This window comes from Agaricus bisporus, assembly GCF_000300575.1.
Source record: "Agaricus bisporus var. bisporus H97 unplaced genomic scaffold AGABI2scaffold_7, whole genome shotgun sequence".
In the NCBI taxonomy this organism is placed as follows: Eukaryota; Fungi; Basidiomycota; class Agaricomycetes; order Agaricales; family Agaricaceae; genus Agaricus; species Agaricus bisporus.
In genome coordinates this window covers 1,325,616-1,343,947 of record NW_006267370.1, presented here as the reverse complement: position 1 = coordinate 1,343,947, position 18,332 = coordinate 1,325,616, and the positions used below count along the sequence as shown (strand labels likewise).

Below are 18,332 nucleotides of genomic sequence, written 5' to 3'. Positions count from 1 at the left end.
AATCTGCGACCAAAGCAGTATGTCCCCCATACACATGTTTACTTATTCAGCGCTCAGGTACATCCAGTTCCATGACTTGCAAGCCGAAGTTCGCACCGAGGTTACACGCGCCGAGGCTGAGGCCAGCCGGATCAGAACCGAACGCGACCAAGCCTTGAAAGCACTGCAAGACTCTAAAAAGGAATTACAGAAACACAAGGAGGAGATTCTCGCATGCAAGGCTAGCGTATGCCCTCCTTATCTTCAATAGAAAGTGCCACCATTTCTGATTTCATTGATGATGTAGCTGAAAGAGGCAGATCTAATAGTGAGCTGATTCTACCGCCGCGAATTTGCTTTGAAACGATATTCATTTTTGAACAGATAAAACAGCATGTAGACGAATTTACCATCTTACAGCGTGAAACGAATCAATGGAGGGATCGAGCAAAGAATTGGCAAGAGCATTTCCTACGCGTAGAAGAGGAACGATGCTCACTAGCTTCTCGAGTTGATGAGCTTGAAGCTGAAAGACTTGTAAGTCCAGGCGTGCATTCCATCCAAAATGAACTGCTGCCAACGCTGAGAACTTTGTCCTCAATAGGCCCCTCCCGTAGCGCTAAACCCATCCAAAACTATTCCCTCGGCTTCTACTATACAGCAACCACCTACTTACCACTCTGCTGTACCTTCGCCTTCACAGATTCCTCGTGAACACCAACAAGCGCGTCCCTCCGCCAAGGTGAATAAACGCAAAGCACCCAGTCAAAGCGAACTACCACCATACACTGAAACCGCCCAAACACCCCGAACAATTAAAACCGCGGCAGCAGCGACATCAACGCCAACTTCCACAATTGACCGCTCAAAACGCAGCAAGCAAACCGGTTCTTCATCATCTCGTCCCAAGAAACCATCGTCGTCAGCCGAAGTCGTAGAAGTTCCGACTATCCCTCAGGAACCGAAGCAAATATTAATTCGGCGGGTCCATGCCGTCGTAGAGGTTAAACGCGAAGAAGATTCGGATGAAGATGTAATCAGTGCGACTCCCCCTGAATCTCTAGAAGTCAATACGCCACGGCGATCACGCAGTGCACGACGAATCAGGCAGATTATTGATGACGATGATTATGTGCCTGATGGCAGGTCTCCCGGAATCGAGTCTGTGGAAGACGATAATGATGAACTTATGATTGCCGCCGGGGTATGAACACTTTTTTTATAGGGATACCGTTGACGAGCTGCTTGCTTGCTATAGGATGACCTCAGCTTTGACGTTGGTTCACCATCGGTTATCACACGAGCGTCCACTTCAACCAAGACTCCAAATAAGAGACGCAAGCTCAACACGACATCCAGTAAAACAAAGCGGAAAACATGAGGTTATGCAAAGTTTTTCAATTTTCTCAATTTAAAATAGGTAGATGCACGGACGAAGACTGCAATGGTATACAATATAAATATTACATGAGCTTCGAAGAGCTACCAAAGCCACCAGCCCCTGATTTCTTCAAAGCACGCGTAGTAGCAAACAGTAAACTGTCAACTAGTGATGCGACGGTCAGAACTCCACCAACGATAGCACAAGTCCTAAGATTCCGCTTTTATTTCTCTCCGTTTCAAAATCAAGTGACGAGATAAAAACTTACGACGTGAGGAAATGAGCAAAGGATTGCCTTGAATCCGCATGTACGACAAGGATGGGTGAAATTTCGTAGTTGAAAAACGCTCCTGGTAAACCTTGTGCACCATGCTGAATATTGATACCTCCTGGACTTTGACCGCCACCGCCCTCCTCGAGATCGCGCTCGAAGTGCGTTACACTGTATTGATGCGTGTTGACCTGATGATTCATTGTCAGTGTAACTTTACTTAGGGGTATAAAGATGACATGAAACAACGTACAATCTTGCCGTCCAAAGTTCGGAACTGTGTCGAGACGACCTTGAGGAAGTATTGGAACATGTATTGGACCTTCGAAGTACGGTACTTTGCGCCATCGAGCGGATTAATATTGAGACCAAGACGATTTTTCATTTCGCGACCGGCTGAGGCTTTCCAATAGACGTATTCATCGTCACCTTGGGGTTAATGAGTAAATAAGTTCCGTCATCTCTTTTGATCAAAGATTGACCGCAGCAAGGGAATGAAAGTACCTTCAAATGCAAAGTGATGGATTTCATGAGAGAAATCGTGCTTATTCTCGTCGCGGAGGTAGGGAACCAATTCGTATAGGTTACGGGAGTTTGTTTGGAATGAACGACCAGGAGAAAGATGGATATTGCCAATGACTTTGTTAACACGGAGACGTCCGGATACATTGCAACCCTCATCAGCTTGGTCTTTCATTTTCTCTGACCAGCCTTCTCGTTTACACTATAACCAAAAAAAAATGAGGAGTCAGAATTAAACATTCGACGAAAAGAAATAAGAGATAACGCAACTTGTTCAATCGCATCGGGACTTGAGAAACTCCAACCACGATTCACATATGCTTGTCGAACTTCATCACAAGTGTTACAGCAACCACTAGCCGGTTCCACGCCACCATAACAAGAACCACAGTAACCACTCTGCTGAACCTCATTCATTTTGTCCAATTCGTTCTGCAATTGTGCAGAATAGGATGCCGGTACAATAGTCCCATTATTCTCCAAACGGGTCTTGAGGATATTATGCGATATATCCCGCTGAACTTCACCGCTAATATCCATGACGTCTAAACTGAGCACTAGAATGCGCAATGAATTAAAGTTTTGTTTGAATGAATTAGGGATGATACGTACGGAAACATGGCACGCGAGGGAAGGTGATATTCAGGTTGACAGTCAACTTCTCGCCTCTGCTTTTATCGACGACAATTGAAGTATCCGTGTAGACTCTTCGATAGTCCAGAAATTCAAGCGTAGTGAACGACAAGATAATAGCAGCCGCAATGAAAGTCACTGAGAGAATCACCCAAAAGGTCAATAGACTATGATAGAAACTGCAGAATCAGACACGCACAAAAAGCGCCGGTTCGAGTTTTGACCTTGACATCCTCCGTCGTCTGTACATCAATCAGTTTGAGCCGAGAACAGTGACACAGCTCCACTGGCCTTGCCAAAGGCATCCATGCCCTTGATATTACTTAAAAACCCCTTCGCCATTGTATCCTATGCCTTTCCCGGTTACGCCGAGCCAGGAGATCCAAGTATGCAGTAGTAGAAGATGAAAGAGAAGACGTGGAGAATTATCTTTGCGGTAACTTAAGCACAGGTCGTGGAGGTCTACCTCACGTGATCAACATTGACGTGTCAGAGTTCAGAGTTCTCATGTTATCCGAGTTTTATCCTTAGTTACTGAGAAATAATATAATCTACCGAGTTACTGGGTTACATGGAAAGTATAGGTACAGGCAGTAAGCTTAAGGCGCGGCACTAATGCGGTCCACGCCTTGTTTCACTTTTCCAAGTAGGTTCATGACACCGTCACGGAGACCATCAGCCTGCACGCCAATCGCATCGTTGCTTGTTCGATAGACTCCAGTACCAGCCGCCCCTCCCAGACTTACATTCACACCGCCTAGGTTCAAGTTTAACACCGGTGCATTTGATGCAGACTCAGGCGGTGGGTCATAAATGGTTGAAGGAAATTTATCTGAGGCCAAGCGAAGCATTTCCACATAGCTAGATTCCAGTTCAGCGACGCAACTATGAAAAGAATTATGCTGACCTAGATGAATTGTGCACACAGGTGCCGCCAAGGAGGAGTCGAACGCCAGCTCCGCCTGCGAGTGCTCCGTTTGAGGCTGCAACTGGATCTTGATTGTAGAGCATGATAGTTCTTGCTTCCTCATAAGTCGCTCCTCCAATGATGAACACGATGACATCTTGCGGACTGTACGCCAAATTTAAGCAACTGCTTGCTAAGACTGCTAATTCACCAACCGTTGCAATCCTTGATTTGGTCCAGCATTGTCTAGGAAAGGATAGCTGCTTTCTTTCAGTCTGCCACGGAACAGGTTTTCCAAAGTCTGGGAGAGATGCGGCGAGTGTTGCGTGTAGACGTTTTCTACGCCCTAGAATACTGGCATTTAATCACAGTTCGAAGTGATGAGTCAAACAAAAGTACCTTGAGGCCCTTCAAAGCTGAGCGTCCTTTCGCTAACAAAGATTCTGTCGAGAAGAGATCGTCTTGACGTTGATCGGTACCAGCAACATTCAAAAACATGTAAACAAGCTGATAGCAACGTCAGAAAGCTAGTCACAAGTTGTTCCGAGTTGAGATATACCCTGGCATCCTCTCGAGATACTCCATTAGCGAGGAGAAGATTAATCAAATGCGCAATGTTTGTTTGCTGGGACTTTTGATAACGGAGCGCGAATAAAATTGCAACCTTAAGTTTATTCCATGGCGGAATACTGGGATCTGTCACAATGGCTTGGACACTCTAAGAACTGTGAGTTCGTTGGCATGTTGATTAAGAGTATGCAAACCTTATAGTCGGCGCCTGAACTGGTGGCCAGACCTTGTTCAACCTCCCCTACATCGAGGAGCTTATCTCGCCCAACCAGACGGCTCAGTTCTCCAACAAGGGCAACGTGTTTGCTCACGTTGCCTCCAAGCTTCCGAAATTCAGGATATTCCTCAACGAAACGTTTCATGTCGGCAATCGATTGGATGTTCGTGGGAGATGTAGCCTGAGACTTGGATTGGTAGTTTTGAACGTAGTCCTTGAGAGCCGTGCCAAGGTCACCAAACGTGGAGCCATGATGGGTTTGGAAGAACGGATCCGTGGAAGTCGTAAGTGTGATCTCCTGGCTGTAAAGTGAGAAACCAGAAGATGGAAATGAGAGAGTCATACCGCGAGTTCAGGATTGATATCCGGAACCATGCGTAGATCAACGCGACCATTGTGAATGCCTATCAATTCGTGCACCATAGCCTGATATGTCCACTGGGACAGCAGCGGAGTAACGGGGTCATTTCTGCGGTCGAGAATTAACAAGAGAGGCGGGACTTGTGTCAGCCGAAAGTCAAATAGCGATGACTCTGCTTGTATGCGACGCTATCATCATCGCAAACTTGAGCGAAAGAGAGAACAGAAGCTTCCGATTCATACCTGGATCTCACTTCCCAGCTTCTTCGCCATGGGACTCATACGTTCGTAACGAATAATAGGCTTCTTTCTCATGCTCAGCAACACAGCGATGAGTCCTTGAACATGAGCATCGAGAGCCTCTGGGTTCCAGGTTGTAGGGTTGGAGCCATACAAAGGCCTGTTAATGGAAGGAGTGATGTTCAGAGAGAATAGATAAGGGAGTAGCGGTGCATAGTCTGCAAAGTATTCCTAGACTTGAGTATGAGATGAGCCGTTGGGTAGAGTCGAAAAGGATGATGCACCTGTACTTCCCGAACTACTTCGCACTCGTCTGCTTCAGCCAAGCGCTCTATGCCTGACTTACTCAGGACATTACTGAAGTCTATGAAATATGCGTCAGCATGAACCTGCGAACTGGAACTACCCAATATGATTCACCAACTGACAGAGATAATACTCTCCATACTTGGGCTCCCGAAGCTCAGCTTCCAGTGCCTCTATGCTAGACTCACTATTCTGAAGGAAGCAAACGCATTTCATGTGAGGCATGCGATCACGTTTCAGGTTGTCTATGCGGTCGGTCAGATACACCTGGTAAGAAAGCAAAGTGGATTGGGTTGAAGCAAGGGATACTATAGGAGTCTGCGTGAAAACTTTGAGTAAATGCATGTTCTGCAACTGATGACGTACCGTATGCGAATCCAGTAACAGCACCTTCATTGACGGAGGCGTTGAAACTAGCTTGTTGATATATAATTCCACTGCCTTCACTACGTCCATGTCTGCTGAACGGAAGGTGTGAGTAGCTGCGGAGCTTGTAGGCGCTAGTAGGACCCTGGAATATCCCTATATATCCTGGTCACCATAACGGACAAAAATAGCCACTTTCTGCCAACACTAGGCGCTTTTCCGGATAATTCAGGACTCTGAATAAAGACCATCGGACATAGGAGCGCAGAATTAACCAAGGTTCATCGACAAAAATTGGAGACCTGAGTCCGCTCAACAGTGCACCAACCCAGGCAGTGGCATATTTCACGAATCTCACTTTGATTTGCTTCTACCTCAGCCCTGTCTCCACCCAATGAAATCACTAACGGTGGGTTTTACCCTTGACGGAATGGGCCCTTCCTTCTCCCATTCATTATGCCTGGGAGTCAAATTATTTTGGATCTGCGCTTCAACAGCTCTAACTTTTGAAGAAATACTTGAATAGGATTGAACGTGTCGTCGATAACCGATGATTAGCTCCTCTATTGGGTGCGATACGATACCTGGAGTATCCTGATTTTTCTCCGAATTTTAATCGAGCCGTCAAGGTTGCGCAAAATCTGGACATTTTTGGCCCCCCCCGGATCGAGCCCGGTCCGGACAAAAGAAAGTCAAAAAAGGCCATTTTCGCGCACCAGGGTATATTCCAGAATCCTGGGCCAGTGTAAGCTTGTGTGACATGCCAGATTAAAGGTACAGGACACTTCAGGTAGATATTTTCGTAATATAAATATATCAGTTTCTTGGTATTCGGCCTATCGTGAAACAGTAATTTTCTGAGAAGGATGTCAATGGCTGGCTTTGCGAACAAGTTTTTGAGTGCCTCCGCGGGTCGCCCAATCCTCAATTTGGAAATCGCCGTAGATCTCTCTTACGCCACATAACTTCTCTTTCAACATAGACCCTTTGGGGCACGAAGTCTCTTTCATGCACCTCGTTTTTGCACGAGAAAATAACCACATGGTTTTCCGCCTCGCGAATTCTGTTCAGCCAATCGATGAGAACTTAGAGGGGCCAAAAGGAATAGAACGTGGTAGCGAGTGCGATATGTATCCCAGGAGGGTTATCGAAAAACATAACTTGGCAACCAATGCCCTCAACCCCACGGTTTCCTCCGTACGCGATGTCTGCTGTGTGAATGGACTGGACCGCCTAAACCGCCCCGAAAAGCTTCTCGGTATTTTCATAGTCATCTTCACCGAGGAGTCCTCGAGTCTGGAATAGTTCCCCAGCTGAAATTGCCCATCAGCTGATGGTGGCGGGGGCTGTCCATTAGGGATGGCAACTGCACAATAATATCCAAGGCGTTGCTTTGGTAGAGGAGACCTTTTGAAGTAGCCTTGTGGAACCATCGTAGGAGCACCCTCGGGGACGCGGCAAACCCCGAGAATGATGTTTCGGAAAGACGAACATGATCAGCTCTCCCAAATTAAACCGATGTTCCTCGTCCGCCACTTCCTCAAGTTCGATTCTCATCCAAATTGTAACATTTGGTGTCTGAATACCCAGCAATACATTTCCATAAGCCACCTCCAAAAAGTGGAATGCTTCCTCCAGTACTTAAGCACCGCTTCGGCCTTGGGTTCTTCAGCAATCTCCTCCCTAAAGGTTCAATGTCGTCCTCTTTCTATGCTCAAGAACTTAATAGAGCTTTGAGAGAGCAAGGCCCAGCCATCCATTGCTTCCGAGTGGTGAACGCCACTTCGCTGCAGGCTGTGGCCCACGTCAAAGTACTGGAAGGCCATTCAATCGGTGTGGTTCTCACTCAACAAGGCTACAAGGTAAATTGCCACTCCATACATGTTTTCCTATCCACAATCCCATTTTCTCTCGTAGATCGATGCCAAGCTGGGCGAGGGTCCATCACAGGTGTTTGAGACAATTGAAGATCTTCTACATTCAATAAGTGCGCTTTATGTACAAAAACGCAGCCAAGCCTTATTTGAAGCCCTCAAACGCCTATCCTAAGTGTGGTTGAAGATTTGAAGATCGTAAGTTTCCCCGGCGCTGGCCTATACTCCGTTTCATCGCATTGATCCATTTCCAATACAGTAACGGACTCCCGAGTAATGGACTCCAGTATTGACATCATGATGTGTCCCATTACGACACTGCAATCGCTGGCTATGTACATCATTCAAGGGCCAGCCCAAAATTCTATTCGCCTAATACCTATCTTATCTGATATGTCCTTCCAATCTCCATTCGGACCCCAGTTATGACCCTGCGTGGTCTTCAAATGTACCGTTTTGCTTTCTGCTTAGCAATGCTTTCTCGTAGTCGGCTCTGGTGAACACGATATCTTCTTCTCTCACTTTGCGGATAATTTCTCCGATCCAAGACCGCTCATCAGAGTTTCTCAAACAATTTACCCACCAACGATCCATGCTGTCTTTGAGGCGGGGAGCGGATAGCTCGCCAAATTCGCCTTGTTCATTGAGTACATGCAGCAGGAACCCCGCATTGAGCCGTTCGAGCCCCATTTCTGAGAGGCATTTCAGAATTCGCGAAATGCGGAGGTAATTATGTGGCGACACTGATAAATTGTGTAAGTTAGGTTACCCATTGTCGCAAAAGATCAAGTCTACTTACTGACGAGATTGTTGTATCGTGCAACAAAATCCCTTGGAGGGAGTGATCGACCAAGTAACCCAGTCTCTCGTGATATCAATCGCATCCCGTAGAAATCAAGTATCAACTCGTATGACCGTATGATTCTCCTAATAATTTCGGGATCTGTTTTCATAGCCTTGATTTCATGAGGTTGAAGGGGCTGAGACTCAGCATTCATCCCGTATTCACGTATCGGAAAGCTGATCGGGTATCAGTCCTCCTGTAACATGGAGTATTCTCGGGAAGCTCACAGCCATTGAATGTATCCATGTTTATACTCCAATTTTCTGTAGTCTCCCAACCACCTGATTGTACGTGTTTCACAGGTAATGTGGCGTTAAGGAGATTGTCAACCTACTGCTCGTGAATTTCATCTATAGTTTTTTGATCCGGACGACAGCGCACGGTATTGGAATAAAATCCTAGATTTTCAGTGGCCTTCAAGTCGTCTTTGATACCAGGATAAGCATCGATGAATTCGCGAACATCCCGTGGGACAGCCATCGTGAGAAGACGTGTTGAATGGTTGGTTGCCCGAATTGAAAATGGTTTGTTGTGAGAAGCAACGAGGATGCGGCGCGTTACGGGGGCTGCCATCATCATGGCCAGAGTCAGACACACATTTGGTTAGACGCTCGTCCTGTGCGAGTCCTTGGAACGAGGCAACCCTGGGAAAACTCCATGTACCGACTGCTGTTGTGCGCAGACACACATAAAGCTGGTATTGGTGATACCTTTTCGAATATTGAATACCGGGTGAATTCATCACAATCTTCGTATCTTTCACATGTTATTGGCATCATGATGTTGATATAGCGTTTCTTAAATTTGGTTGTCACTCAGCACAAACATCGATTAGCTTAGATTCGAGTTGCTTCATCACTAGTACGCGCTCGGCCATGTTTAACCAGTAACATCGAACTTCGTGAGTTGTCGCAAGGGGCTTTTGAGTAGCTTCGTGTTAGCACAAGCTACTGCCTCGGTGCTTAGACCGACGTGAGAAGAAAACTTCAAATTTTAGCATACATATCAATCTAAACTCTGCTCTAGAAGTGTACACAAAAAGAATGAAACGAAGTTACGTTGGCTAGACTGCCAGGTTCGTTTTGGAGCGACAGCAACATACGAAAAATATGACATTCACTGGCGAATAACAAGTATGCCAATCAGTGCATGTTACGTTGTACGAAACCCATCAAAGGTAATCGCGAAGAGGTACAGCAGACTTGAATGGCAGCGGAAAACAGCGTCGTACATGATCGTTCAACGCTCGACCCTGTTATACGCGACCCTACCAGGACTGAGTCCATCGACTATGATGGTATAGGTTGAATGTGAATAAAATAGGCAATGTTCGAGTAATGCTGAGTACTGCCAGTGCTGCCGCCTTGCAGAAGTTTAAAATCCAAATGGTGGTATCCTCGTAGGCAGTGGTATCCCCATGGTCTAGAGAGAGGAGAGTCGTTATTCGCCTAGAAATGGCTTGTTGATTGTACTTCAGGCCCTACTCCCGAGACACTTGGCAGCTCGTACAGCATAAGAGCCGACGCTGCACGGTTCGAGATTTGTTGACAATGACTTTCAACAACTTCGTGCCATTGGAATACCTTGGTTTCCAAAGCGCCGGGTTGAGGAGCTCCCAATTCATTCTTTCCTTTTGCCGGGAATTCTCAACAATAAATCCGACGAGTGTTACATATAGGGACTCGACCTTAGAGAATATCTCGCTCATAGGTACCTGAAAATCATCATATTCAGCTCCCTATTGAGATGCATACCCTGCTAAGGTGGGCATGATGAAACACTCACCTTGAAGACAATGTAACTAAGGTGGGAGAAAAAAAGATGGCAAAGCGTCACCTGAACAAACGACGATGACCGACACGGAGCGCTCGCAATTGTCAAACCGCCTCCTGAGAATAAAATCCGAGTGACCTTTAAACGGCATTACAGCAGCTTTTAAACGAATGCGGAACCGGGAAAAAGTTGGCGCTGGTTAATGTATTTATATCGGGCAGAGCGGGATCTAAAAGCAAAAGTAAATCTGCAGCACAGCAGGTCCAATTGCAGGGGATTACGATATAGAATTGCATATACGGCCTATAACCACGAGACAAACTGGCGAATAGCATGTCGAGGTCGTAAACCGATCCTTGACCTTCAAGATGCGAAATATGTATCGCAGAGAATGTGGACCACCACCAGAATGCGGATCCCCATCCCACATGTACAGCTATATCGTCTGTTGAAACGGCATTCAAACATTTCATATATCAAAGTCATAGACCTGTAGACTCTCATAAGCAGGACCAAAAAAGTACATGTAGAATTCAAAACTCGCCGGTGTCATATCTTGATGGGCCTGCGGCATGATACGGTAGTAAAGGTATATCATTTCCCGCCGGCGCAGGGTCATAGTGAGAAAAAAAAATGGGCACAAGTTCAGACAGGTTCAGACGCTCTTTCGCCGAGTGCTGCGAAACCGATAATAGATCGGCCACCAAAGGTTTTCAATGTAAGAATTCAGTTACCATATCTTTTTCAGAAAGCGTGATGATAAACCGAAGGCGACAGAAAAGGTAAAAAGGCCCAAATGATTACAGGCACGGAGAACAGACTGCCATCGTGTTGTCAAGCTGCCAGCCTCTAGTAGAGCTCAGTGCCAGTCAGCGCATGGAAAATTCCGGAATCCAGAAAACTCGAGCTCGGCCCTATTAGGGTCATCTGGGTGTTAAAGAGGAGACTAGATTTGGAGAGACATTCGCCTCGAGACAGCTTAAAACACGCAAAGTGGACGACATCCAAGATCATCTGATTGAACGCGACGGGATCGGCTGACCGCTTCAGCGGCTTCAGTTAATAATTAGCTTGCAAGACTTAGACCGCAGAGCAGCACGACGACTATCCATCCCTTAAACCCGGTGTACAGTATTCATTATGCGGGCGAATGTAACAGAAGACTCACCAATATCGATTACTTGATAAGGCATAATGGTTTCGGCATTTTGACAGAACACATAAGTAAATGTGAAGACGAATATAAGATGGACTAACAAATTTCAATGAGACTGTCATGCGACTTGTTGATGGCTTCGCAGATGGCCGTTCCGTTCCCTTCACGCAAGCTCTATCTGACATCGCAGTGTTCCGAATGGCATGCAATGATATCCTCAGATAGATACATATGTACCCACCCTACCCACGAGTAGATCGCTTTTTCCTGCTCCATTGATGGACGGGGATCAAGCTGGGCTTATAGTTGTGATATCTATACCAGGTAAACAGGCGCCCGATTAGCCAGTGCTCATCATCGGATGTGAGTTCACTTCGAGTCGAATACTTTGAAAAAATGTGTCAGGCGCCATTAAATGCCTTTGAATGAGTGAATTCTAGTCTTCGACATTGCGGCTTTTGTGATAAGTCACTTCCGGCCGATACACTACCGACTTGTTGACTTGCAAGTTTTCGTGATTATGTCAATACACTTTTTGATTAAGTTACCGTATTAGCTACACGTAGAAGTTGAGTTGTATGGCACCTGTGACAGCTCTCAAGCAATTCCGCGGAGCGCCTGGGTGTGAGAGGCTCGAACTGAGAAAGAGCGTACCTTAGCACATTGTCCATATATCATACAGTACGAGTACGTCGATACAACCCCATGGCAAAAAGTCCAAATACAGTGATCCTAAGTTTGGACCAGTCAGAACTCGTCCATCGGCGTTGATTAGTACTGGAAATATGTTTGAACATGAAACGCAACCACTGTTTCCTGTCATATATTGGGATCTTCTACATCCCCGTCGTCCATCCTCAAAGTGAAGTCAAGTAAACTAACTCAGCTTCTGGGGCATTGCCGATATGTTACACATCCGCAAGCTTAGGGCGGGTGGGAAGGTAAATATCAGAATTGCACCGCATTTTGGCCGAAATAGCTTTCAATAATTGTGGACTAGCTGATGGAAGTCCGGCCTTCCCCCTTCAAGTTCCCGTTACCATACATAGTGCAATATCTTCTTAGGTGACTTCCGGATGAACTAGCCAATCTGAAGGTTTGCTTTCAATCATGGCATTCGAATTCGGTCTCTCACGAGCCCAACAAGGTCGCCGTGCGTAATAGCCAATCTCAGGCTGCAAACCTTTCAAAATCGTAGATAGATGCGGCTATCTGTCAATGACGAGGCGGCTTGATGTGCCCCTGGTGGAACGGCTCTTCAGCGTAATGCGTCGAGGTATTCGGAGGTAAGTAGTAGTGGTTAGTTATGTTTAGTAGTATAGTGTGCTCCACGGTCACCAACTCGGCAAAAGCCGAGCCGCCGCCGCTAATAACTTACTGGTCGCCGGAGATTCGAGGTCACTTACAACTTCACATCACAAAAATCTTCCACTCTCTGGGGATCGCAGCAAGTACTTGATTCCATAAAAAAAACATAGCCATACAAATATCTGTCGAAGGCGAATCTCGTGTCACAGTTAACCCACCCACCTTCGTCTCCGACTTGAGTAGAGTTGGTTAGACGAGAGAGCATACAAATACTTTTTCGATGGGATTCAGCCTTAATGGACTTCGCAGCCATCATGATTAAACTTCAGGTTGGGGAAGTATACTGTTTTAAGAAGCATCGCAGGCTGTCATGTTGAACCTGATTGTGGGGTAGATCCAAACCAGTTCGTGATGATTGAGACTGCCTGCGACAGTGGATTTTTGCTTAACCGTGATACCTCATCGCCTTGGTGATGCCCTTCAGGTGTGTATTTACTGTGTATTTGCCTTCATTCATAGATCTTATAAGCGGACGGTCAGATCAGAACCAAAACGGGAGTCCGTCGGATGCAGGTCAGCTTTCAATTTGTGTTGTCTATTCCTCTCCGTCCGCATATTAAGCGATTCAGACGTCTATTTATACACGAGCTACTAACAAGGCATCCTCTGCTGCTTTGCTCGTTATTCCACAGGTCATCGATTTACTGGCGCGAAAGGTACAGTATGAATTGTCCGCGGTAGGAGTCAGGTCTACCCCGTTGACCGGTGACTTCATATGAACTCGTTTAGATATACTATATGGCGCTCAGATGATTCAGCTTGACGCTTACCAACGAATAATCTCGCGTCGAGTTTTACTCGTGTCGGTAATAGTTGCTCGTCCGCTCTCAGCCCACTAGGTTGGAAGTCGAAGGATTTCAACAGGCAGGTGACTACATGGCAGTCTCATCCCAGGTAATCTAATGCCCGTATATGCTCTAAGAGTGCTCGTCCTTCGAAAGGCCGAGAATCTAACGAGGTGAACCATATTTGACTTACTTGGCTAGATTGGTTAACGTCGATAAGATAGAGTGTTTCATCACTCGGAGATATGTCTGATGATCGTCGCCTGAAGAGGCTCAGGTTACTTTCAATGGGGGAGCCCTTAGCACTCATCAAAGACCACGGGTAAAGAGGTCGCGTGAAAGAGTCGCAAACATAGGGGCGTTGAATATAGTGATCGTGCCGCAGAGGACGGAACCGAATCTTTGTTGTACCTCCTCTCAAGCATACAAACTTTGTCAATAACATTGTCAGGTAAGCAGTTAAAGCTTGAACTTGAGCCATTGATTATGCATTGCCAGTCAAAAGCAAGTGAGCACATGAAACAATCTCGCTCCTAGTATTATTTCCTGCTCATAAAGACTCCACTTCTGTATCCTAGGATTATAAGCCCGGGAAATTAAAGAGTCAATCAGATACTTCGGCATATGTTTTTGACAGAGCAGTAAGTGTCGAAACACGAGAATCGCATAACATCATACTGAACGCCAGGACGGTCGTAAATACAGTTAGGGTGTTAAAACCGATTATATCCTTTATATATCCGACTTCCTTATTGCAGAATCAAGATCCCTCGGTTCATTGCGCCATCATACGTACCCTTAAAAAACGGAATGTTCCGATTTGGAGTCAAGCAAGAAAAGAAATAAAGAGGCGCAGGGCCGTATTTAACGTACAATTTTTCGACATGCAGCTTGTTGCTAGCTTGTTGTCGGGGAAAATACGGCTAGCCTCACCGTCGTGTGGAAAGAAAGAACTGCTCACCTGCACGTCCGGAACATACCTTCAGTTCATCTTATCACGAACCCGGAGTTTTTTGAGCGGGCCGGCTGGAGAGTTCTGATTTGATGGTAGAGATTTATGCCAGTGGATATGCTTTCAATGAGCAACCAGTTGGAGATATGTGAAAGCAAGAATCTAGCAGGGACGGTGCCAGGCAAAATCCGACAGTGATTAAAGTCAACATTAGTACATATGTATCACAAAAGTGGTTGGTTCACTCGGATATAATCGAACATAAAGGCAGGTCTGTTCTATTTTTTTCCAGTGCGGGGCAACCTCGTTCAACAAAGTTATTTTTAGCAAAGACCAACTCTCATGCTGATGGTACCCATGATCAAAATACCATTCAATATTTTCGAGGGGTTCATCAGATCATCATGCTTTATCCACGTGTGTATGGTATCCAAGCCTTTTTCTGAACTTACGAAATTTTAACTAGCCCACATTTCGGCTGGTGGAAACAGGGCACGCGGCCACATTTCAATTATTAGCAACAGCTTTCCCAGCTCAAGGCAGAAAAATTCCTCCGAAATCAATAAAAATACACGGTGAATGATGGCGCTGATAAATAATGCTCATATTTGAAGCGTTGTGGAAAATTCGGTATCTATTGGGGACTGAGATGGTACGCCACACGCTAAAATTCTACACTCATGAGCGCAGATTAATACGCCTGCGGCAATGCCAGGGCAATGCGCCAAAAAGTATTTTTATCTGACTGACGACTACTCTTACTTAAAAAAGAAAAGATCCACCTTACACGGCCATTGATCATTAACTTTAAGGAACTCCTTTACTGGGCAATGTCAAAGTTAGATGATCTTTAATCACCTTGACGATGATTCGGGCTCTCTCTCTCTCTTGACATCATTGATGGCGATGAAACGGAGATGCGTCTGAACTGTTTTCAGGGGCAAGACACCATCAAGGAAATGCCCGAAGTTTTCGATTTAAGTGGGTTATTGAGTTAAAGCCTCGGATGAATCGATGAGCCATCATCTACTGCATCTATCGAATACGTGGATGAGTGGTTTATGTGATATAACACTTGTTGTAAACCGAATTTGCCCCGACATTAATCAGTGTGCACGCCCAGCTGTAATTCAGCCCGGGAATTAATCAAACACATGGCAAGCATCAGATTTCTCTTCGTTAGTAGAGGAGAAGTCAAGTTAAAGGTGGAAGGCTGATTTCTCGGGGTCGGATGAATTGAAAGAAGTTGAACATTTCGATTCATCGGCTGTCATCCTTCGGCGAAGCGAGCTTGGATTGCAGTAAACTAAGGTCTAACTAGTTCGATGATTACCGCGGTATATATACATAATGAGTGTTAAGCTTTTGACATAGTGCTTCTTGATCATGAATGTACGCGCCACTCATATAGAGAGAGGGGTAGTAGAGCGTTGGCAATGTGGACTATTCAGACATCCCGCAATGAATTTACAAAAAGAGGTAGTACTAGGTAGTATGTACCTTAATTTTCGCTTGAATAGTTCCAAGGACTGAGTCTGCTTCCCGTTCATTTCATAAGTAACTGTATATGCTATTTTCGCCTAGTGTAGCACGTTGGTAGAACGCACCTTCGACAGGAGTAGAATCATCGATTCCATCACGAAAAAATTAATGACCAGCCAAACCACTCATATTCGTTCTATAAATAGCCATCGAATCCGCATTTCACGAGCAAGTAAGAGAGAGTTCTCTTCTTTCTCCAAGAATTCTCTTCTTTTTTATGCCCCTTGACCACCCCCAGACTCTTTTTCCTCGAGTTTATTTTGCCCATATATACATTCACGCCTACCATGCAAGCATATTACCGATCGAGGGCAAACCCTCGTTTTTTTTTTCGTTTCTCGCTCTTCACGAAAAAAGCTTCTTTTTTTTTGTCTACTCCTATTAAAAACCCTTCACCCTGGAATTTTATTAAAATGACCGGATATGACTGTATCTTGCTCCTCTCCCGTTCCTTTGTGCAGTGCCAGTTTGTTTCGGTGGTTCAAACTCCGCGTTGATGATAATAAAAAGGGGTAGTACATACCTCTGTACTTACATCTTACTCTCGATGATGATCGATATGTGTGTGGGGTTCATCAGGTTGGGGAGAGTGCATGGTAATAGAAATGGGAGGATGTATGTATATTTGTGTAAAGAACTCCTTATAAAGGATGATGAATTACCATGATCATTTCCCCGTCCAATCGCATGTTCGAGGGATCATGGTCTCTTTCAAGAATTTGGGGTGGTTGGTGAGAGATGGGTGGACATGCTGCATGACGCATTGTCTCAACGAGTAAAAATGCAAAGCAATTTCGAGACTAAATCAAGTTACTAATGCTCTCGTGTTCCCCTCCTCCTTCTGCTTCTTTCGTTTCTTTTCGTTTCGTTTCTTATTTTATTCCCTCATCTCAACCAAGAAAAATAACTAGTATTTCTGTTCCTTACTACCAGCCTGACACGCGTGCAAGAATAACAATCGATTCCCGCGGTAATCCTCGTTAATTAAAAGAAGTGTTATGAGTGCACATGCACATGCACATGGACAGACAAGTCGTCTTACTTACTAATACGACGACGACGAGTGGTATCTCGAATGCCAATGGCTTCAATACTTGTCATTCGTCAAAGTCTAATTCTATACACATGTATGTATATTGAACGATGTGCGCGGTGATCATGGAACTATTAGAAGGTTTGATATGTTCGTAAGGAGATTTACTTACTTATCATGGTCATGTCATGGGTGATACTTTAACGGCGTCAAGGAATTTCTCTTCACACATCCCTCGTGCCCGTGGATTAGAAGAGTTCATCGGTCCGACTACATAAAGGCGTAGAAGTACTGGTACTCCACTTCATTGTTAATTAAGTCAATTATGATGCCAGGGAGTGCGTATGGGGTACTTACTTAAGTACTACTATATGACAGTAGTCCGGTGAACGAGGGGAATCACGCCCCGCAATCCAATTCGTTGACAGTTTGAGTGACCAATCACAACGATTAAGCTTTTTGGTTTGTTCGTCGGAAGGGGATTATAGCCGATCCTTTCGTGGCCATCGTCGACGGTGAGTTACTTTATTTGCCAAGTGAAGAGCCGATGGTAATCACATGCACATGGGAGAAAAGGGACCACCGCTGGACCATGATGCATGATGCATGACGCATCAGGCAGGCAGGGATTCTTCTTGGCTTGTGTGTTTTCTTTTTTTTTTTTTTTTGAGGGGGGGAAAGAAGCATTGGTGAGAACGATCATCATTGTAAAGGGTTAAGCGGTCATTGGACACTTCTCTCTTCCTCTCATCGATGCAATTTTGCGTTTTTGAATCGTGGTAAAACGTTCGCGCGTGAGAGACGACCCCAAATGACGAAAGGTAATTAATTAATTTGAATGTTAACCTCCTCGTTCTAGTTGGTTGATGAAACCAGTGATTCTAAGTGGTTTGAGATTTGTTGATTGATTGAAAGGGAGTAAGTAGTACGTCGCTGAGTTTGAATTAAGTGGTATTAGAGATGGTCGACGTTCCGAGACGGGTAAGTTGTTTTGACTTGACTGATGGGAGTGCTTAGTAGTGTCGCGGAGTCACTTGTGTATAAAGATATCGATCAGGAATCGCCGAATACCAAATGACGTCGCGATTCTGGGCCTGGGCGAGACGGAAATGACGAAAGAGCGGACAAGGGTCTTGCTGGGAAAGACAAAGGGGATGAACATAGATAAAGAAGATGAGCTATGTTAAGTGACTGTGGGGGGTGGAGTCGAGTAAGGAATTCGACAAGAGCGGGTCAAACCCTGTGATGCTGCT

The 18,332-nt window shown here is 45.4% G+C and overlaps 3 protein-coding genes across 3 annotated transcripts; 1 reads left to right on the top strand and 2 right to left on the bottom strand.

Annotated features, from left to right (window-relative positions):
* Positions 1-1,198: 1,198 nt before the first annotated feature.
* On the bottom strand, positions 1,199-5,847 carry AGABI2DRAFT_207344 (hypothetical protein). The gene is made up of 18 exons (XM_006462689.1): positions 5,753-5,847; positions 5,509-5,704; positions 5,365-5,444; positions 5,084-5,311; positions 4,826-5,029; positions 4,458-4,778; positions 4,253-4,411; positions 4,093-4,200; positions 3,909-4,039; positions 3,694-3,858; positions 3,533-3,647; positions 2,986-3,028; positions 2,766-2,924; positions 2,424-2,710; positions 2,136-2,355; positions 1,885-2,060; positions 1,629-1,822; positions 1,199-1,569 (listed from the first exon to the last, which is right to left on the bottom strand). Exons 1-18 carry the CDS (start codon positions 5,840-5,842, stop codon positions 1,443-1,445), a joined length of 3,003 nt encoding a protein of 1,000 aa, XP_006462752.1. The 5' UTR covers positions 5,843-5,847; the 3' UTR covers positions 1,199-1,442.
* Positions 5,848-7,276: 1,429 nt separating this feature from the next.
* On the bottom strand, positions 7,277-9,062 carry AGABI2DRAFT_137408 (hypothetical protein). Its single transcript, XM_006462688.1, has 6 exons — positions 8,805-9,062; positions 8,698-8,751; positions 8,426-8,646; positions 7,886-8,369; positions 7,670-7,824; positions 7,277-7,614 (listed from the first exon to the last, which is right to left on the bottom strand). Exons 1-4 carry the CDS (start codon positions 8,948-8,950, stop codon positions 8,050-8,052), a joined length of 741 nt encoding a protein of 246 aa, XP_006462751.1. The 5' UTR covers positions 8,951-9,062; the 3' UTR covers positions 7,277-7,614; positions 7,670-7,824; positions 7,886-8,049.
* Positions 9,063-12,509: 3,447 nt separating this feature from the next.
* On the top strand, positions 12,510-14,592 carry AGABI2DRAFT_179381 (hypothetical protein; the record flags this gene model as incomplete). Its single annotated transcript, XM_006462687.1, has 8 exons — positions 12,510-12,552; positions 12,598-12,685; positions 13,227-13,280; positions 13,400-13,423; positions 13,938-14,003; positions 14,051-14,060; positions 14,131-14,193; positions 14,311-14,592. The coding sequence occupies 8 exons, from the start codon at positions 12,510-12,512 to the stop codon at positions 14,590-14,592; spliced, it is 630 nt and encodes a 209-aa protein (XP_006462750.1).
* Positions 14,593-18,332: the final 3,740 nt, after the last annotated feature.

What these genes read in the sequence shown, in the direction of transcription:
- AGABI2DRAFT_207344 (XM_006462689.1), bottom strand. Translation starts at nt 5,842, where the DNA reads ATGGACGTAGTGAAGGCAGTGGAATTATATATCAACAAGCTAGTTTCA. An exon ending in TGTGTGCACAATTCATCTAG is followed by an intron (nt 3,648 to 3,693) that starts GTCAGCATAATT and finishes ACTGGAATCTAG; the next exon opens with CTATGTGGAAATGCTTCGCT. An exon ending in TGAACCTAGGCGGTGTGAAT is followed by an intron (nt 3,029 to 3,532) that starts GTAAGTCTGGGA and finishes ATTGATGTACAG; the next exon opens with ACGACGGAGGATGTCAAGGT.
- AGABI2DRAFT_137408 (XM_006462688.1), bottom strand. Translation starts at nt 8,950, where the DNA reads ATGGCTGTCCCACGGGATGTTCGCGAATTCATCGATGCTTATCCTGGT. An exon ending in CATGGATACATTCAATGGCT is followed by an intron (nt 8,647 to 8,697) that starts GTGAGCTTCCCG and finishes ATACCCGATCAG; the next exon opens with CTTTCCGATACGTGAATACG. An exon ending in ACGATACAACAATCTCGTCA is followed by an intron (nt 8,370 to 8,425) that starts GTAAGTAGACTT and finishes ACAATTTATCAG; the next exon opens with TGTCGCCACATAATTACCTC.